The sequence below is a fragment of the Cucumis sativus genome, chromosome 5 (genome assembly GCF_000004075.3).
Source record: "Cucumis sativus cultivar 9930 chromosome 5, Cucumber_9930_V3, whole genome shotgun sequence".
NCBI classification, from domain to species: Eukaryota; Viridiplantae; Streptophyta; class Magnoliopsida; order Cucurbitales; family Cucurbitaceae; genus Cucumis; species Cucumis sativus.
Window position 1 is genome coordinate 28988294 of NC_026659.2, and position 22214 is coordinate 29010507.

At 35.1% G+C, this 22214-nt stretch overlaps 2 protein-coding genes across 2 annotated transcripts; both read right to left on the bottom strand.

Annotated features, from left to right (window-relative positions):
• Positions 1–1149: 1149 nt before the first annotated feature.
• On the bottom strand, positions 1150–16187 carry LOC101217363 (E3 ubiquitin-protein ligase KEG). Its single transcript, XM_011657622.2, has 16 exons — positions 14972–16187; positions 13413–13772; positions 13085–13315; positions 12812–12943; positions 12383–12719; positions 12123–12280; positions 10353–10510; positions 8332–8453; positions 8003–8137; positions 7414–7538; positions 7210–7314; positions 6792–7025; positions 3731–4064; positions 3442–3630; positions 3032–3337; positions 1150–2878 (listed from the first exon to the last, which is right to left on the bottom strand). The coding sequence occupies exons 1-16, from the start codon at positions 15715–15717 to the stop codon at positions 1661–1663; spliced, it is 4890 nt and encodes a 1629-aa protein (XP_011655924.1). The 5' UTR covers positions 15718–16187; the 3' UTR covers positions 1150–1660.
• A 2364-nt stretch (positions 16188–18551) lies between these two features.
• On the bottom strand, positions 18552–19415 carry LOC101217123. Its single transcript, XM_004142337.3, has one exon. It carries the CDS (start codon positions 19134–19136, stop codon positions 18714–18716), a length of 423 nt encoding a protein of 140 aa, XP_004142385.1. The 5' UTR covers positions 19137–19415; the 3' UTR covers positions 18552–18713.
• Positions 19416–22214: the final 2799 nt, after the last annotated feature.

Genomic DNA, 22214 nt, shown 5'->3' on the forward strand with positions numbered 1-22214 from the left:
TCATTCTTCTAAAATTAAAACAAACAAACAATATTTGAATTTCAAATCTGAAGAAGCCATCCATTGTAAACTAAGATTGATTGGCAGAAGAAAAAATTAATTAAAGTGTAACTTTTTAAATCAAGATTGATTGAAATAAAAATAAAATTAATTATAGTGTAGAACCTCAAGGATCTGGTTTTACATCAGACGATGAAAATGTGAGATTTGCCACAAAAGTTGGAGAATGGAATGTTATGACAACAAAATGGCAAAATGAATTAATAATTTGTTGTTTAATAAGTACCAAAATTTAAGAATATCTTCAATACTAAAATTACCAATGCATAAATTTTTGGTTCTGCTACCATTGAAAGGGTATTTTATGGAAATCCTTTTGCAACAAAATTATAAAAACATTAAAAATCAAAATGCAAAAATAGAAAATAGATGCGAAAGAAAGAAATAAAATGATTATTTGAGAAAAATATCAAATTTTATTTTGATAAAGTGCATTTGATTTTATCATTAACAAGAGGGGTGATATTTGAGAAAAAAATAAAGGAACAAGATTAGTTAGAGTATAAATGGAGATTGTTATGGAGGGTTTTTTTGGTGCACTACCAATGGGATATCTGCATGACCTACAATACACTATGCATTTTAAATATATATATATATATATATATATATATATATATATATATATATATATATATATATTTTTTTTTTTTTTTTTTAAAAAAAAAGTTGAAAATTAAAATATGCAGCACATTGACAAAGTTTCATTCGCATTGGACGTGAAACTATACCCTTACTTAGCTAATGTAGCTAATTTTGGGTTTCTTGATATTTAATCGAGAATTCAATGGAAATTTTCCACCATGGTGGCTTTCATCTAACTTGCTTTTATGAAAAATAAAAAAACAATAATAATATATAGCAACTTATTTATTTTGTAAACTAAATTTAGAAACATTTTTAAGTCCTAGCTAAAGACATGATGTCTAAATGCTATTCTTGAAAATTGTTCTAAAAACTATTTATTATCAACAGATAATTCCATTATACTCACCAACATGAAGAGATTGTCTTCGGTCACCCCTGTTATGAACAAAGACAAGAAAACAGATTGGAAAGCCAGAGATCACTAAGCAGCCATAGACAAAATAGAGCGTTCAAATACTAACGTTTAGATCTTCTATAACTAAAAATATTAGTGTTCAATTTGTACAATGATCATAACAATCAAACGTTATACATATATAAATATATATATTTATATATATTTACCTGGGAACTCAGTAAGAAAACCTGCTGCTATAAATATTGTTTATGAGACAAGGGTAGATAGGTGTAGCAAATCTCACCTATCCGCATACCTCTCCTTGTGTTATCTATGATTATAAGGTAAGTCAGTTACATGCCTTCCCTTCTGGCTTCTTCTCTACTTGTCCACCCTACATCCTGGGTTATTAACGATAATAAATCCGTCTGTGGTGCCATGCAACTTATATTCATATTACCAGGGCGTTCTCGTATGCACAGTGTTAGTGTGATGATGGAATGGCTTCACTTTGGCAGCAAAAACAGAGCTAAAGGAGTTGAAGCCATTAGGCTCAAAAGCCACCTTAGATGGATAACATATGGCACCAAGGGTATGGTGAAGTTTCCTCATCTGTTAGTTCTCATCAAGGACAATATCTGCAGGATCTCCGATCCACGGCTTACCCTCTCTCCATTGAAACTTAATCCGCAACTTCCCATTTGCATCAACTCCAACCACTTGGCCTTTGCTTGCATAAGTCTCCATACCCCATCCCCAACGAGGTGCAACAAGCCCTTGTCTAATTCTCACTTTGTCTCCAATTCTGAATTGCCTCACCCGTTCCATTTCCCATGCCTTGCATAGCCACAGCTTCTTCTCCATGAAGCAGAATGAAATGAAAAGCTCTCCATTTTCCTTGCGATGAACCACCCCAATGCTCGAATGATTCACCTCTCCCCATTGATAGGTCGGTGTCGAAACAGAAGTCTTGACTCGAACCCAGTCTCTGACATGAAATTCCTCTTCTTGTACAGACTCTACTTCGGCAGGGTCTAGCATCCAAGCTTTAGATCCAGCTGCAGTATATACCTTGAGCTTTCCATCTCCATCAATAGCTGAGATCATTGCAACACTTGAACTACTGTGCACTGACCAGCCAAATCTTGGCTGACTTATTGATGATTTAACCTGAACCATCTGTCCTACCACTAACCGGTCCACCCTTTCTAAATGAGTAATAGAGCCAACCCAACTTTCTTGCTCCCCACAGAACAGCACACTAATTCTTCCATTCCATTCATCCCCTTCAAATCTCAATCCCTGCACCACACCGACACTACCAGGTCCTATCGATTTCCATTTGTTGGTATTTTCCCTCAATCTCACCCATTCTCCTGCTTCAAACATTTGTTCTATCTCAAGATCTGCAGGATCACCCCTCCACAAACCGCTGACACCAAAAAATGCCACCCTAACTTCACCATCAGAATGCACACTGGTTATGATGCCACGTGAATCAGATTGAACCCCTCTCCAACCCCACATTGGCTCTGATAGTCCAGGGCGAAACTGAACATACTGCCCGACTTTATAGGATGGAACCTTTTCAACATCTGAAGCATGAGCAAGCCACCTGTTTCTACGAGTACAGCAAGCCAACTCAAGGAATAGACAGTCCTGTACACTATGAACCACTGCAAAACTATCTCTTCCAGCAATATTCCAGTCATAAGTAGGCCTATTACCTGTATTAGGCTTTGAACGTACCCAATCACCAACTTCAAATCCCGAAAGTTGTTCTGCATCCCCTGGACAAACTTTCCATAAACTCTGTCTCCCAGCCACCTTGACCTAAGGAAAAATCAACGAATCTTAGTCCAGAATGTGGATGGGCAACTAAAATATCAATAACAAACTTGTGGCTTCTTATGAGATGTTCTACTCCGTAATGGAGACAAAATATTCATCATAAATGCAAAAAAAGCAGCAGTATGATAAGCTCACATTCAATGCCCCGTCCATGTCAACTCTAGATATTTTTCCAACAGTAGCAGGGCTTTCGTTCGACCATCCTAGACGAGGTTGAGTAACAGAAGGTAATATATGTATTTCTTGACCTATTTCAAAAGGAGGCACCTTCTCAACATCAGTCACAGAGCAAATGAAAAGCTTGCTCCTGAAGCAAAAGGCAATGCCCATCTCTACATCCTCCTCCAAAATGTGTATAACTCCAATGCTGTTCCTTGAGATATCCTCCCATCCATATTTTGGAGATGACACTGAAGTTTTCACCCTGACCCAGTCACCGACCTATGAAAAATAATGGCATTTAAGAAATAGAACCCCATCAGAGGAGGAGAGAGAACAGCATAATCAAATAATGAGGTAAAAACACACGGAGAAAAGAAATTTACCTTAAAATCATCCACCTTTTCCATGTCAGAAGGATCAGCTTGCCAAGGAATTGGACGATCTGGTAGATCAATTATGAGGAGACCATCACTCTCGATTTCACTAATTCTTCCCACACTATGATGAGTCTCGCCACCCCAAGCATATCTAGGTTCTGCAACAGAGCGCTTAACACACACCCGATCCCCAATCTGTAGTCAGGATCTTAAGTATCAGAAAATTGAACAACCAATTAAGGGACAAGAAGAAAAGAAAAAGTTCCTGTAATAATATACAAATAGATAACATTACCCTAAAAGGAATAACAGGTTCGACCTCCTCTGGTTCACAATGCCATGGATTTGGAAGATAACTTAGTTCTAACAATAAGCTACCATCAGGCCTGTTACAGTAAACTATACCAATGCTACCTGGTGTTACAGACCCTAACCCATGCTTTGCTGTAGTGAGAGTGGGACGGATGCGAACCCAGTCTCCAACCTTAAATTCCTCAACTCTTTCCATTTCTGCAGGATCAGCTTTCCATCCTCTGGATGCTCCAGGAAATCCAACACGGAGGATCCCATCATCATCTACACATAAAACAGTTCCAATACTGTCACGTGATTGTCCACGCCACCCAAACCTAATATAACACAGATAAATTAGTATCAATAGAAATAAGTAAGATTAATAGCTTCAAACAGGCACAGATAGATCGTGTCTCCAACATGGATCAAATTTTATGTCTAAATTTTAAAATGGAGAATAACTTCATTATCTTGAGAAAAGCAAATAAGTTACTCACAAAGACATACAAAGAAAAAACCAAGAAATAGTTACCTAAAAAAATATAGCAAGAAATAGAGCTTTAATCGAGACAATGGAAGAATGTGCAAGTGAATACAAAAAAATAACAAAGCCCAACAAAGATGAGAGACCCATACAACCTACAATTCCAATGATGCACTTTTCAAAGGAGAAAATGAGAGGCATGACGAATTAAGGTGTTGATACAGTTACATTTACCATAATCCACCAGCTTAAGCTTTCAAACCAATCGGTTGTTGAACATAGTACCAAAACAAGAGGTCATGTGTTAGAAACTCTGTAATTTCATTTCCTTAGATTACAAAGGTCTTCTATGAACTTACAAGCCTACAAGAGTAGGGGAGTGTTAAAGTGGCGATATAATTAAATTTACCATAACTCACCAGCTTAAGCTTTTTGGTCAATCAGTAACATGATATAAACGTTGCATATTAAAACTCGGTTAAGCATGACTCACATCATTGTGTTCGTTAAAAAGGGAGGAAAGCTCCAACAGGAAAAGGGATGGTTTAGAAGACTCTTGGATGGTTTGCTTTCTATAGATGATTTTGGATGCCACTTCATTTGGATTGATCTTTTCCTCGTATTTTTTTGTATTGCATTTTAATCTCAATTAGATTTTGAAGGATTGGTCTCTTTTTTAATTTGCTTTGTACTTGTAGCTCTTCTATATTTCTATGTATTTTCTCCTATTTAGTGTCGTATGCTTGTATTTTGAGCATTAGCCTCTTTTCTTATCTTAAAATGTTTCATTTCTGTTTCAAAAAATTTTAAAATAAAGAACCCCTCCAATCCAACTAAATCAAAGTAAGATCATAGTTACAAAAAGATCTAATGATTGACACCCGCACAGGGAGGCATTGAACCTTGACACATCCCTATCCTCGTGACACCACAATATAGCAAAGAAGCTAGCCTGCCAAAATCTTCCCTTCTCCAAAAAAGTTGAGTCTAGGAGCACGAGCACCTCCTTAATTTAAATAAATTTTAAAAATAATAATAATAATAAGCAAACACTATGAGTTATGCCTTCCAAAGAAATTACTTTACTTTTTGTTCAGCATTGGTTTATGAGAAACCCTACTAGTACTATCAAGGCTTGAAACTTTTTTGCTTGACCTAACAGAAAAAGGGTTTCTGATTGTTTTCTCTCATGTATCAATATTTTTGTTGTGGTTGATGCTATCTTAGCCAGAAATCAAAACTTTCATGAGCTACAACACCATCATTAAGAAAGCAGACTGCCAAAGAAAGGAAAACTAAACACGTTAGTTTATTTTGTAGTTCACAACCCCCTTATTCAACTCTTCAGATAATTTAGCAATATAAATTGTCTCCAACTGATTGTTGGCCATATGCTAAAGAAACTTCTAAAGAAAAGCAAATAATTATTGTATAGGCTTCTGACATTATGATTTACATTCTGAAAAATATCTACTCTGTGGGAGACTTGGAGAGAACATACATTTATTACGACCGGGAGGACCAAGAGATGCAGAATCCTAATTGTTTCAATGCCCTATAGTTGAGCAACTTCAACCAAAAAGTAATGTAACTGTCCTTTCTCAATGTTAACCTGATTTACTTTAGGAAACCAACTTTTATTAAGAAAAGTGAAAAAAACAAAGGAAAAAGCCCCAAAAAGATAAGCATTTAAGTGTGCGAAAATTTGCAAAAGTGCGCAAGAGAAGCATTTAAGTGTGTTTAGCATTTAAGTGTGCTAAAATTCAAACTATTCGTTAGTTTTAAAAAGCCCTCCGGGTGCAGGCCTAGGTGAACCTTGGCTCAAGGTGCAATTATGGAACCTCACCTTCAAAAGGTGAGGCTCGCACACCTTTTGTAAATCAGGCTTAAAGCCAGGCCTTAGGTCTTCTTCGTTACTTTTAAATATAGTAACAATTAGGGTTTTTTTTTCTTTTATTAACTAATAATATCAAATTTATTAAGCAAATAGAAATTTTCTTGTGTTTAGGGTTTTTTTTCCATATTTCTACTTCAATTATGCTTTCTCTTCTTTATCTACTTTTATTTATAGTGTCAGTTTATAAAAAGAAACACATTTTTCTATGCCTTGCGCTTGAGCTCCAAAAGACTATTATGTTTTATTACGCCTTGAGCTTTAAAAAACATCACTTGCCACAAACTACCTATCCTATTTTTCATTATTATTCATCAGAGAGCTGAGCGTCCATTCCTATCCATCCTGTAAGTGTTCCCCTATTTCTTCCAATCAAATGAACCACATATTAAAGAATTTCCTGATCCTAACAAATTAAGAAGTCTTTTTTGTGATTTCCCTTGTAAATTCCTCTTGGAAGTAATAAACCCTTGTTCTGAAAAGCATCAAAATAATCACGTTCCATATCTGATGTGAATTAGCTGCATGCATACATTAATGCAAAGAAAAAAATGCAGTTTATAGTTTTCCTTTATTCTTCTAGGCTAATAAAACAGAGTGCAAAATATGACTACAGAATCACTTTTCATGAAGCCACTAGAACATGATCACCTAATATGCATAGAAATTGGTGTGCATATTTACCTGGGCTCTTTTACATCATTTTTAAGTTGCACATGCTGTCCTCTATCCAGCGGGATGACTTTTATAACCTCGTTTGCTAACACATGAACTTCTCCGGAGCAAAATGAAACCATGAGGTTGTCTTTGTCCAAGATGTTTTGCACAAATCCAACGCTCTTATGCTTTGCACCTTGCCAACCATATGTAGGAGCTGCAATCGTTCTTTTGAATTTTACCCAGTCACCAATTTCGAATCTAGCCATGATTCAAAATTTACAAACTGTAATTCTCATAATAATGTTTCATATTAAAATTAAAAAAAAAAACTAAAATAATTCTTTTGAAAAAAAAGTAATTCTCACAATAGCGAACATGAATAATTGTAGGAGCATGCAGTTATTTTGGTACATGGAAAAATGAAGTAACGTCTAGAAATTACATTGTAGGAGACAGATGAATGCCCCTACACGCCAACGCCTCCCAGAGTTCTTCAGAAATCCATTCCCGAGGAAGGGCCTCTAAAAAGTCACGCAACATCTTGCCACTGTCACCAGTTAAATTTTCACATCACTAAAAGTTATACTTTTATTCTCCTTTCTATGCCCACAACATTAATAGTACGCAACAGCCAATGGGTACTTGCCTGTGGTTTCTTACTTCAACAGCAGCATCTGCGTTCCTAAGCATCACAATGAGCCACTGAAGATTCTCACGTATCATTTTGGCTGCATCTGCTGCAATATGGAAAGCAGTATCGCCTTCATCATCCTAACAGCAATTAGCAAGAATTGTAAGAAGACAGCATAAGAAATTCCCCTTATGAAAGAGAAGAAGACAAAGTATCAACCATAAAACTCAAATGTAATAGTCATCGGAAAGCACAGCTTTAAAAATTGGAAACATACACTGATATGAATAATGCAGATAAAATATCTTACGAAGATATGGTAATATGCACATTATATTATCAAAAACCAGAAACCCAAGAATTAACAAAGTGAAAAGTCGATAAGAAATATTCCCAACAAGAAGCTCATAGCATTAGACATCCTTAGTGAATGAAGCTCGTACACTATTCAATATACTCTTAACATGTGTTCCAACTTTGATTTGTTGATTATCACATGCATTGTACGTGGGAAAAAAATGGGTTTCACTTCCTAACACAAAAATATTGTTCCGTTTCTCTTTCTATCTCCTTTTTTTTTCTGGGGGGGGTTCGAAGAACAAACCTGCAAATTATAATTTGCCCCAGAAGACAAGAGCAATCCAACACATGAGTTAGCTCCTCGGGCTAGGGCTACATGAAGGGGTATCGTATTGTGCACATTGCAGATGTTGACATCAACCCCCGCATTAAGAATAAGCTAACCAAGTAATTAAAACAAATCAGAACTCAATAGTTTGGAAATCCTGGAAAATGAAGGGCAAGGAAAAAAAGTTGTATAATTCTCTTGTACTCTGAGTTTTATATCAATAAAGAAGCTTGTCTCCTTTTCAAAAAAAATCTTATTCTTAAGATCCACGTGCACCAGCATTATCTGTATACTCGTTTCAATACCTTAACCAATTCAACATCATTAGCCATTGCAGCAGTATGAAGAGCTGTCCGTCCATGCTGGGCATCCTGGGAAGCTGGATCTGCTCCAGCATGAAGCAATAGCTTAACTAGACTTCTTCCCTCTACAAGCAGCATGAAGTAACAAATAAGTAGGACAGCTGCTGGAATTAGGGAAAATAGTGCCAGAAATAAAATATGCAATAACCAATGAGATCCCAGTTCAAGTCATTTATTGTTTAAAAGAAGGGAAGATGAAAGGGGAGAGTAAGGAAAACATAGCAGCCGGTAAATTTATAGACTAATACTAACTCAAAGCATCCATTGAGATGATCAATAAAATTTTTAAATAAATGTTTTAAAAGAAAATTAGAACTATAAATGGAACTGCACCAAGATGCATAGTCTGCTCTCTTTTTCCTTCTAGAAATTCTCCTATCCTACACTTTCCGGTCTCCTATGAGGCCTCAAGTATCAACCAGAAGTCAGGATGACAAAGCCCAACACTTAGACTGAAATAAAACCATAAGGAAGGTGGGAATAGAAGATAGCCAACTTTAAAGGAATGGCCCACTAAAGATCAAACCTACACATGGCTTCCTCCAAATCATTTAAGGTGCTATGGTGGGCAATATAAATTGTCTCTGATATTTATTAAGAAAAAGTTAGTTTTCAAATAAAACAATCAAAGATGTTCGCTTCCCATCTGTAAAGTAAGTTATTTGGCATTCTACATAAGTAGAAGTTAAATAAGAAAATTCAAAGCGTGGGCATCTACTATTTAGTTTAAAGCATACAAGATCCACGTATGGCTCTGTCAACAGGCAGTGACTTATCCATCAACTTCTCCACTATCACCCCAAAAAAACTTATATATTTTCCCAATGGTTGAAAAACAACAAGAAAACAAAAACTAAGTTCAGAGACTCACAAGCCAGAAATAGTGACAAGATTCACAGAATTGATTATTGTGCTCTGGATACATTAGCATAACCTAAATATGGATGATTGATACTCTTGACCTCCTTGAGGTGTTTGGAGTTCTGGATACAATTCACAGATAAGGTGTTTGGAGTTTTAATCCCCTATTTCATTTATAAATGAAATTGTTTCTTTGCCAGAAAATTACTCTCGATGCTCCTTACAAAAGCAATAATCCACTTCCAACGGCAGGTTTGTGCAGAACTTTTAGTTCACTGGATTTAGAAGGATACACAAATAATCCAAGTTCTTTGTGGTATTCTATATCTAAGAAGTTTGCTGGTTACTCCATTTAAGATATCTATTGGCTCGGATGCCTTCATCTTTCCTCATTAGTTTTGTTATCATTTTGATATTATGTTACTCTGTTTTATTTTGTGATTTATGTTTTTTGCAATTGATGTTTGTATTAGCATCAACCTTTTTTCGTTCTCTTAATGAAAAGTGTCATTTTCTTGTTTCAAAAAATACCAATAATCCAAGAGGAGAAACTAATCAGGAGCAATACTGGTAAGAATCACAAAAGAATTACACTACCATCACCATATGGAAGTACAGATTAATGAAACACTTGAGCTATTCAGGTAAATAGACAAATGCCCTAGCTTCACTTTTTTTAGTGAGCATAGGTCCACAATTACAATAATGGGCATCATTAATTTATTTTTTTATAAGAAACAAACAGGAGAAAGTCATGCCAAGTAATATCAAATAGGACCTACAAGACGCACTTTGTTAATTCCTGGATGTTAAATTCACTTTGGAAAATAAATAGAACGCTGAAAACAAGCTACATCAGAGGACTCATTTACTGAATTTCTAAATACTCATAAAACTCCTCTTGAACGCAAAACCAACTCCTCTATATCCACTGGGCTTATTACTACGATCAGAAAACTCAAAAGCAGAATTTGGTCTAATGGATTTTAAATTCATTGCCTACCTTTACAAATTAAAACTCTTACCATCCATGAGTTGGCTGGCTTATGAATTTCATTAAATGCAACTATTACCAATATCAATTAACAAATTGCTATTATTACCACGTTCACGATCTTTTTTTAGAGCAGCAGCCATACACAATGCAGTTCCAGCTGAGCTTGGTATGTCAATTGCCTCGGCAATCTCTTCAGCAGTTGCAATTTCTATCCACTTTTTAACGACGATAACATTACATGTTGACACACACATGTGCAAGGGTCTGAAAACAGAATAAACAGAAATATAAAGATGCTCCTTCCAATTTTTCCATGAAATAATATTGTACATGTGCCACTAGTTGGTAGAGGGAAGAAACACTATCCTAAAAGGATAAATCAACCGAGAAAATGAATATGAGTTTATATCATGTATTCTGAAAGTTAAGCCAGAAAACAATAATAAATAAAAATAATCCAAACAAGTTTCTCAAACTAGCCTCATAATGAAGTTCAAAATGAATCCAACGAAGACATATAAAGTCTAGTCTAGACTCCAATTATCAAAAATGTGACAGCTAAGCACCTAGGTGGAAGAAATTTTCGTCTTTAGGGATGGGTTGTAGGATATTCAACACATGCAGTGTTTTTCAAAGTGCACCACACCCATGCTGGCATGTCACCAGGATACTGTACTTTATAGAAAAGGTTCCTTTTTTATAAGAAATATAACATATTATCCACAGATATAAGAGTTTAAGAAGAATTCATAAAATTCAGAAGAGAGAGGTTATGGAAGCAGATCATGACTGCAAAAGTCATGGAAGGATAATCATTCCAATGCAAAATAGATTTGATAAAAGTATCTTTACGAAGAACGAGGTTGTAGAAGCACAAAGAAAATCGTTACTAATTCAAGGATCTTTCCCAAATCAAAACAACGCATTTTCCAGTCCACAGAGAAGTTCATAATATCACTAAAATTGGAAAACAATGTGATTTAGGCTCTGTTTGGTAACCATTTCGTTTTCTATTTTGGTTTTTGAAAATCAAGTCTATTGCCTCCCCATTTCTTACAATAATTTCAATTTTTCTTAAGTACAATGGTTGAATTCTTAGGCAAATTCGAAAAACAAAAACAAGTTCTTAAAAGCTACTTTTTTTTAGTTTTCAAATCTTTAAAACCATGGCTAAATAGTAGATGGCAAAGAAAGAAATTTGACGGTGAAAATATTGTCCATAGGCTTAACTTTCAATAAACAAAACACCAAAAATCAAATGTTTATAAAACGGGGCCTTAGCTTTCTAAAGCCTTCCAATTGCCTTTACAATAATCACAAAGAAGAATGCAAACAGTAAAGAATTCAAAAATGATGTTTAGGAATTAGGAATTGGAGCTTTATCTTCATAAAAAATGTTTCATATATATAAATATATATAATCCTTAGATATTATCGAATATTTTGACTTTCAAGTTTCTACTGGCAACAGCATCCAAATGCACTCTCAATAAAATGTTAGTAAGACAATATTTTACAAGCCACAAAACAACAGCCAGTGGAACAGCAGCACTATAATTACACCAAAATATTCCCATTTCTATTGCACAAGAACACACGGGCAAGGTGCACACTTTAAATACCATTTATCAATTTATAAAAATTCCAGAAACATTCATACTGTATTTCTGCACAATCACTCAATCCAGAGACATTTTAATTTACAACTCCAGAAAAATCTGAAAATATAGGATAAAAGACCATATATTCAAAAAGAATGAGAGAGACAACCTAATGTTAGGGGTCAAGAAAACCCCAAACGAACTAATAACAAGTCAAGAAAGATCTTAAAAAACAAATAAAATGAAACCTTGGATTAAGAAGATGTTTTACTTACGTAAGATGTTTTGCATTCAATAAAGCCATTGATCTGCATCCCCCATTTTCCAAAATGACCAGAGCACAATCCGAATATTTCTTGGTGACTGCTCTGTGCAGAACTGATTCACCTTCATCATCAACTACATTTGGATCAGCTCCAGCCAACAGTAACTCCTACACAGATTTCAGTATGAAAGGATCTGATCAAATTCTGTACACTAGAAAAGAGATTCTACCCAAATGACATCTGATAAATAGAGTTTAACAAAGACCTACACGCATGCAATCAGGTTGGCCATGATAGGCACAGACATGAGCAACAGATGGACCAAACCCTTCCCTCAACCTTGAACAAACATTAGCACCTCTTTCAATGAGAATACGAACACATTCTGGGGATCCTGCAGCTAAAGCAAACACTAGTGGAGGATCTCCATCTTTATCCAAAATGTCGACCTTAGCCTCCCTGAACTCCAAAATAACCTCTACAATTTCAGCAAAGCCCCGTCGACAAGCCAAGTGGAGAGCCGTTTGACCCTCATCATTTTGAGCTTCTAACAATTTAGAGATGAAGCTGCTACTGTTTCTGAAAGCAGCTTTCACAAGAAGATCCCTGAATGACCAAAAGGAAGGAATTACAATTTAGCTGTATCGTGTTTTTTTAGCAAAAGAACCACAACAATTTTTGGGCAATGATCAACTTGCCTAACACCATTGAAGTCTCCATCAAACACAAGGCGATGCAGATGACCAAGGTTATATCGAAAAACCTCCAAATCAGACATGAGAGAGGTTTCAGAGTCCGTGATATAGAGCCCAGAGAATTTAGCTAAGTCACTGCTTTTACACCAATAAGATGAGAATTCTGGGTAAGAAAACAAGAATAAAAGCAACAATAGCTGTCTTGGCTCTTAAAGCAGTAGCTCCAGAAATGCAAAGAGACATTCTAATGTGACAACAGGCATTTGAATTGCTTACTTATCAGGATTTGCAGAAGGACTTCGTGGAATCTCTTGTAAATAGCGAAGGAATGTAGTTAGCATTTTGTTGAACGTAGGCCTTTTCAAAGACTTGAACTGCAGGCAATCGCCGATCATTTTCCACAATTCCCTAGGTATTCCAACACCTACAATGCTTGAATATTGCGGAGGTAATTTCTTAGCCTTTACAACAGCTCGGTAAATTTCATCTGTGCATAAACCAGACCACCTGCAGAACAAAATCAATACTGATAAAACTACCTGATAACCAGAACTGATGAAAGATAGAGAAACATCACTTTACAGGATTATGTAGCCACACATACGGGATGGAACCAGTACACATTTCCACCAACGTACAGGCAAAACTCCAAGCATCTGATTCTACAGACATACCAAGCCCATCATCCCAGAACGTCAATGACTTCTTAACAGGCTCCCATGCTTCAGGAGCAGCGTAGTGTGGACTAAGCATTGCACATTCCATGCACAAGTGCATCCTCGATGAATCACAATCTGATCTACCTTTTGAGCACATAGGTTTCTTTAGTATAGCAGCAAGTCCATAATCAGAAACCACTGCATGACCAGTAGCATCCAAAAGAAGATTTGATGGCTTTATATTCATACACACAACACCAGCTGCATGCAGTTCCGCCACACCTCTTGCAACATCAGCACCATACCTAGAATTGGCAAATGCATGTACAATGTGAAGAAAGTTCATAGAAAGCTAATGCCAATAATAGTTGCTTCTGTTTCCTAAAAAAGCTGATTTCTCTTGGTAAATGAGATGGAAGCAAAAAAAAAAAATTAATATAAAATCTATATATATGTAGCTCTTTCGCATGTCATTTATGGTTAAAACTCGGTGAACTTCTGGGGATCCAAACAAATTTAAAGGTTACAGAGTTTGAAATTATTTTGATTTTTACAATCCCTTTCAATAAGAATGCTCTGGCTCAAGCAGGCCCACAGCACCATGCCCAGACTTGATCCAAATTTTTAACTTCATTTTTCTAGATTCTTCTATTATACTCAGTCTCAATTACTTATATGAAAGACCAAAAATCACTTGCCATAATAGCTCATGCATATCCTATTTGTGAAACAAAGACCCTGCGTTTCAGAATCCTTTGATGAGCTAGGAAAGAGCTGATCAAAATGAAACACCTCCAACTGCCTATTCCAGATTATAAGTGACCATTGGATAAAATTGAAAGACCTGACCTCTTCAATACTTTTTTTTTTATCTCAAATTTTTGAGCTCTAACGGGTTTTCTCTTTCAACCATCTTCTGTTGTTATTGAGCTACTTTAGGCTTGTATCAATAAAAGAGGTTAACATTCTCCTTATTTAGGAGTCGAAGGTCTAATAAAGTGAGATAGAATTACACCCTTTCATAAATATTTTTTTAAAAATAAACTCCAATTGCTAGAAAACTAACATAGCATTTTAGGTACTGATACACAGAGCAGCCGTCCCTACCTAGATTCAAGATATAAACGTCACTGGCACAGATGCCATTATCCCAAGCAAAGCTATCAATTTACCCCTAATCATTTTTTATTTTAGTGTCTAACGTGTAGTGAGTTAGCTACAATTTTACTTTAACTACCATCCTAAGGTTCAACCAGCTGCCACAATCTGGAGCATGCCTGAAGCGACCAATTCTTGTGTGAGTTATTCAAGTGAAAGAAAAATACAAAAACAAACAATTGCATTATCAAAGCATCAAAATACAAAATGGGGGCCAAAGAATACACTCAAATGCTAAGGGCAGTACAAAAAATGAGCCCATCCCGTGAAAATAATGGTAGTGTTAGATGTATAATAAAGAAACAATTAAGAACAAGCAATTCCATCTACAAGATCAAATCAAAACCTCAGTATTTGCTCCAATGTCAGCCGCCCCTCGTTCTCCTGCATCTTAGATTGAACAGAACCGTAACACCTATCCATAACTAGATACAAGGAGCCATCCATTTCCATTGCCCCATGAAATGTACACACATTCCTACACCACATCGATGCCCTGTGCAAGCTCTCAAGTTGCTCAAGAACCCAACCCAAATCCATGTCATCACCCACTGCCACTTTCTTCACAGCAACCTGGTGCCTACACCTTGTGCTCCCACTTCCCCTACCGCCAAGCATAGCAGTCCATATTTCAACGCCATCCCTCCGACCCTCCCCTATCTGACGCAATAGCTTCAAATCCTTATGTACTCCAATATCGATCACCGGTCCGCAACCTCCCGAGGTCGATGTACAGGAGCCGCCACTCCATCGGCGGCGAGAGAGCGATTCCTCATCGCCATTCACCTCACCCTCGCCGTCGTCTCCATCGTCATCCGTGAAATCACAATCGAATTCTGATGTCGCCACTGCCGTTTTCGAGCTGGAGTGGATCAATGCAAGCACCGCAAAGTTCTTGCGTAGCGCTTGGATGGAATTCCCAACAACCGACACGTAGCGACATCTCGGACAAGACAGCCTCGAGTCAGACGAGGCTAGGAACATCCTAGACATACAATCCGCGCAGAAACCATGGCCGCAGTGAAGTAAAAGCGGCACTCTATCTTCCTCGTTGTACCGATTCTGGCACACGGAACAACAGGGCACTTTCATTTCCTCCACTTCCAGTGATCTTCGACCCCTATGAACTTACCTATAAGAAACCAAGCCAAACAGAAACAGACCCAGGTGAGTTTTAGCTACGAATTTAACCTCAATTGATGTGGATTATGCCAGAAGGTGTAGTTGAGGGAAGTGGAAGTGGTATGGCAGATCCATCGGCGTAGTTTCACAGACGAAATTGCTAATTAATTAAGAATTCAGCTAACTATAGCTTTGCCCACAAATGGTAAAGTGGAGAGAATCAATCAACAAAATAATCCAAGGGAGAGGAAGAAGGTTTTAGAGGGAAAAAAACCATTTGTTGGGTTCTACATATGCATAAATTGGGTGATTTCTAGTTTCTACAGATGCCTCCAATATTTTCAAAGTAAATGAAAATCGGTCTTTTACTCTGCGTTAATTTTACCAATTCCTCTTTTAAATTTATTCGCTGATAATTCCACACTTTGGTGCTCCATATTTCATGTTATATGTTCTATGGTAGCCTCCTACCAAATGTTCCATGTTTGATTCTCTACACTTTATTTTACCTTCTATGATTGCTGCTACTCTCATATTCGATATTTAAAGAAACAAAAATCCATAAGAGAAAACGCAAAAAAGAAAATTGAAAGAAGAACTGCAAAAAAAGAGAAAATTGTAGGATAAGAAATGAAGAAGAAGACATTTCAACCAAAGAAAAGAGAAGAATAATGGATTTAAGATTAAAGTAATCATTTTAGATAATGATGATATTATATTTAATTAGTGTTATAAATAATCTCATTTGTTTTCATTTGGACCTCTTATTTTAGGTTATCTATCCAGATAAGTTGCAAACTGAGAACTACAGGAGAAGAATACAGTTAGAGTGAGTTAATTTATACATAAACAAAAGGTGATTTTGGTTCATTTGAGGCCATTGATGCAAACATCTTCACATAAATTCCATATTTTCCTTTTCAACTTCCCATGACTTTGTTTCTCTTCCATAAAATCATGTTTTTACTTATCCTATTGTTTTCTTTTATTTCCAAAATTCTCTCTCTTTTAATCTTATATTCTTTTAACACTTCTAAAACAATTTAGACCCATTCTTATAATAACTGAAAATGTGGTTTGAGATGCACAATTAGTTACTACTCAGTTCTTTCTCTCTCTCTCTCTCTTTTGTACAATATAGGCATTGGTGCCTTGAATATCATATCTCCTAAATAGAAATAACAATATCTCTTCCACCAATTTAATATTGTAACTTGTCATTCTCCATTCATTCAATCACGTTGGAATGTATTAATGCTATCCAACATGCACAAAACACTTTTACATTCAAACAAACTTCGTAGCAATATTCATTATTCGTTCATTCAATCATATATTATAACTTTCAAAATTTATAAAGATTTTGAAATTGAACTAAATTGTGATCGTTTGACAGTAAACAATCCTAAATTGACATGTTGATACATGATTTTGATAAATAACTAAAAGTTCGCGTGAAAAATATAAAAAATATATATATTTATACTCACATGGCAATCAATACCGTATGTGCTCGATCATTACTTTGTGCTTTTAGACAATATAATAAATTCATGACTGTGGTCGTAAACACATTTTTTAAATCTTTATTTTATTTTGATTGGTTACTTGCCCTTTTTTTCCCTCTCTTCTTATTGCCTAAAATCTTCTTTCCTCTTGTCGCATGTTCCTATAATAAAACTTCACATTTTAATCCTATGGTAGAACTTCCTCTTTATCTAACATGTTTATACTCTCTTAAACCAAGTTAGTAAGCATCACACTTCCTTTAGTATTGACTGCTCCCTACTTAGTGTGTTACACGTGTTAGTTTAGTAGCATTCTTAACACATGTTTATGACTAATCAAGCTTCTCTCCGCCTAGTTCGTTACATGATAATTGGTTAAGGGTCTATTGTTGTCTTCCTTTCTCGTTATCTTTTTTGTATCATGTTGCATTTTCTCTCAACGGGTTGTCTAATTCCTTTGCCTTCCGCCACTTTCCTTGCACTATCTCAAAACGCTTACATGCAAGCTTAACTCCATTAACTTAAATTGGACATCTATAGTTAGCACTACTCCTACCTATTAATTTATTTGTTTCGTTATTAACTTTTCAACCATGTTGATACCCTAAGAAAAATTAAAAAATCATTGTAAAAAACGGTGAAAAAATTAAGGTTTGAATTATTGACGTCGATGGAAATTTCAATAAATTTTATGAAAATTGTTACAATTACTTGAATGAAACTTTGGTCGTCGCTTATTTATACACCACAATTCATCATTTTTAATAATAGATTATACAAAATATAACATCATACGTATATTATAAAAATGTGTGTAAATGTGAATGCGAGGTAAAAGAATACATAAAGGAAAAAGAAAAATAAAAAAAATGCATCCAAAGAACTCATAACCATAGGCCAACGAAACTTCAAAATTTTGATCGAAAATATTCTACCCACCGACAAAACCAACGTAACTTTAAAACACAAATACTAACGTTATCAAATGGGACCTAAATTTGTAGTTTTATGTATCATATAAATCCTCGATTAAGATCCTTTAGAATTCAGGAATCTACCAAAAACAAGATTAGAAGATTTTCAGGGTCTGATAGGAGATATATGAAATTTAATTAACTTTTGATAGCAAGATGTGTATCAGATTTTAACAATCCAAATTTTAGTTGAGTTTTTTCACAAATTTAAAAAGAGACGTACATAATTATAAACTACAGAGTAGGATCAGGTTAGAGATCATGTGACCATCCTTTGATAATAAACTGAGTGCAGTGGATAACAAACACACACATAAGAACATTGATATAAATTCTCAAAATGATCGTATATATTATATTCAAAACAATATGAACTATATGTGGACAAAGAAAAAGGGCTGGGAAAGGTTTCATCTATCTATACAAATCATTTTAGTTAAAACAAAAAATCAAAAAATGGGAGAAACTATGAACTACTCCGAAACTACAGCAGTGCACTCAAACCTGGCATCTCACTTTCTGCCGTCGAAGAATCATGCCAAAACCCATTCAACATTTCTGCATAATTCCCATCCAAATTCTGCAGAAACGCCAATTCATCCAGCGGACTCACACCCCCAACCCCCGCTTCCACCTTTCCTCCCACCATTACATCCTCCTCGCCCATCACTTGGTGGTCAACGAACGACGCCGATGCCCACCATTCTCCATTCCCATCACTGCCACCCGATGCCATCTCCATGAATCTCTCAGCATCCGAGTCCTGACCGGTGAGTTTCTGGACAAGAGATCGAAACTTCGAGGCGCTGGTTTTCACCTTCATCGGACTCGAAATGTACACGACTTTGAAACCCGCCCCCGCCGATTTCTTGCTTCTCTTTGCCTGTTTTTTGCCTGTTACAATCATCGGGAATTTTCTCCTTTTTTTCACCCTTCCAATGGAGAGGTAATCAGAAGTTTTATAATTTGAGTGATTTTGGAGTGGAAGATATATGGTGTGTGGTGGTGTATTTATATATAAGGATGTACGGATTGGAGAATTTTGCTTGGGAAACAAACAAGCCGCGGTTTCCCGGAAATGGGTTGGGTTGGAAATTTGAAGGGAAAGGAAAAATTCCCAATGAAAACGAAGCAAAGAGAAAATTGGAAAAAGGTATAGAACCTTCTTTCTTTCCAGATGTCCTTAAAAGGACCCCTAATCCCCCACACCCAAATGGAACAAAATAATATATATATATATATGGTTAGATCAACTTACACACATATGTACATGTAAGGTATATCCTCCATTTTCATACCATTTTGTATCATGTACAAAAATTATTCGTATTAGCAATAATGGTCAAATACACCGTTCAGTTTTTTTGAAAAAAGGTGGCATAGCTTGATAGGTCAATAAAGCTTGGGGATATTACACGAGTATTAGACTCGCAGCTGCAAAGTAAAGGTAAGAAAAACAAATTAAAACGTGGGCGTTAGAGCATCAATACTAATATATTGTTACATATAGAAATTAACATTCTTACAACAATGCTTACTTTGACTAATATAACAAACCTGAGTGTCACTTTTATATGCTTCAACAATTATGAGTATCATCACAATATGAAAAAGAAAAATCAATTAACTATTTTTCTAAAACTGAAAAATTAATAACAATCTTCAAATGTTTTAAATACGCCTTTTAAAATATTGAAGAAAAATAGAACAATTTGTTCTATTTTAAAAGCAAAATTTGCATTCAAAACTAAAAAGTAAAAATATTTTAAAACCTAAATGAATTTTTAGATGATTGCAAGAGTTGAAAAGGCATTTTTAGATTAGTGTAGGGTAGGTGTTGAAATTTGAGTCACAAGACTTAGCTAAAATGATAATAAATAAACAATTAAGTCAGGTTGGCAGTCTTGTCTGACTGGAGACGTGTCAATTATTTATTGGCCACCACACCAATTTTCTTGGCAATTACCATTTCATACTACTGGAAGATTTTTAATCTAATTTTAGTTTAGGGTTTAAGTGTGAATAAGTTTTAATTATCCTGTATTTTGGGAATATTAATAGCACTGTTTTAATCAACTATAAATATAAGATCCTCTAATTTCTACACATTTAGTTACAATAATTTTCAATATTCATTTGAACTACTGCAATAAATATTCATTGACATAAAAAATATATTTGTGGATAACGTGCAAAATTGAAACTCTTGAGCTACAATTCTATTAAATTTTGTCAAAGTTAAGATAAGATAATGTGTTAACAATTCTTTGATCTTACCTGTCAAAATGGTTGATTTGTATATCAAGTTTGTGGGAAAATGCAAACTTTGGCATGATTATCACACATAAACATGGATTGTGTGTGTATCAAACTTAATTAGTATTTTAAGCATGATATATTTTGACTACTTGTGCCACAAAGAATTTAAGTAGCTTAATCAAAATTTAATTTAATTTAATTTATAATTTATAACCCAACAATTTTATGAAATTGGTTGTATTAATTCATTTCGTGACATAAATTGAACAATTTTTTAAAAAAATTGTTTTTGGAGCAAATTAATTAGTTCTATATTTGTTAAAGCTAAAATTCCAACTAAAGCTAAGACAGCAGCAAATTGTTTGCAAATATCAGCAGACTTTCATTCTTTAGAAATCACCTTGTTACCACAGTATTTACCAAACCTTTTATTCTCAAAATGAAAAGATGTAATAGAATAACATTATCACACAACAAGGAGAAAGCAAAATAGACACGAAAGCTTGAAAGCAACAGTTTTGGGTCAAAAGAAAGGGATGAAGAAATTAATAGGTTCGCTTTCAAGTTGAGAAAGAAAAAGAGAGAGAAATAATGGATGTATATGGTCATGCAGTGCAATCACATGTTATGACCAAGAATCCCAAGGGAGAATAATAACGTCGTCCCATTTAATATTTGGTTCACATACGAATGGAATGCATAAAGACAGAAAAACAAAAAGAACAGAAAGAAAAAAATTGAACAAAAATATTACAAAACTTGAAAGAAGAAACGTAAGGAATGCCGAAGCCCATTCCCCTTCTGTAAACGGCTTGTTAGAGACATAATCCATCAGTTAGGCAGCTACATTTGGGTCCATCACATATTGGATCTAATTAACCTGGGAACATCTTTTGATAGGAAGGAACATGGGAAGGTGATGCCAAGGAATAAAGGAATATATATGGGAAGGTGAGCAGATCAAATTTTTAGACTTGATTTTGGACTTTAATGCACCTGCAACAAATCATTTTATCATTTCATCATTTCATCATTTCATCATCCCTTTTGGCTCTCATCTAATTTCAAAATTTGCTCTCAAACCTCTTCCACCTTCATTCATTGTGTTTATCTCATCAATCAAAGTTCAAGAAGACATTGACTCACTTGATGAAAATTTAGGAACTCTTTTAATTTTTTTCATTCATAACCATAATGTACACACAGATAAGAGGTAGTCCATACGTGTGAAATGCATGAAGCATAGATTCATTTTTTATAAGGATAAAAGTAAAAATATGATAACCAATTCACAAATAATTTTTAAACTCAAGATTTATCAAATTTATAGTGGCAAAAAAAATTACTTTACCATAACTAAAAGAAGAAAAATGTACAAAAACAATTTTTTTGAGTTTGCAGATAAATACAAACTTGAAACACACCTCACACGAGGTTGAAGATGAAAGCAGTTCTTGTACGTTGTATTCAAGAGTTTCATTAATAGTTTAGAAAATAATCCAACCCAAAGTGAAAGATCACATACTATTCATTTGTTGAAGTCAAAACATTTGATTAGCTTTTTTACTTGTAGAATCATTTTTATTCCGATGTAAAAATATTTATTTCGGTTTTAAAAATTTGGTCGCATCACCTCCATCAATTTTGTCATCTAAAAGACTTTTAGGAGCCGTTTGGAAGAAGGATTATCACTATTGGGTTAGGGTTATAGTAATCTAACCCTTGT

Excerpts from the sequence above, each read along its gene's own strand:
- LOC101217363 (XM_011657622.2), bottom strand. The coding sequence starts at position 15,717 with ATGAAAGTGCCCTGTTGTTCCGTGTGCCAGAATCGGTACAACGAGGAA. Across the intron at positions 13,773-14,971 it reads ACATTGGAGCAAATACTGAG|GTATGGTGCTGATGTTGCAA; the intron begins GTTTTGATTTGA and ends TGCCAATTCTAG. Across the intron at positions 7,026-7,209 it reads ATTCATCTGTCTCCTACAAT|ATTCGAAATTGGTGACTGGG; the intron begins GTAATTTCTAGA and ends AATCATGGCTAG.
- LOC101217123 (XM_004142337.3), bottom strand. The coding sequence starts at position 19,136 with ATGATTGTAACAGGCAAAAAACAGGCAAAGAGAAGCAAGAAATCGGCG.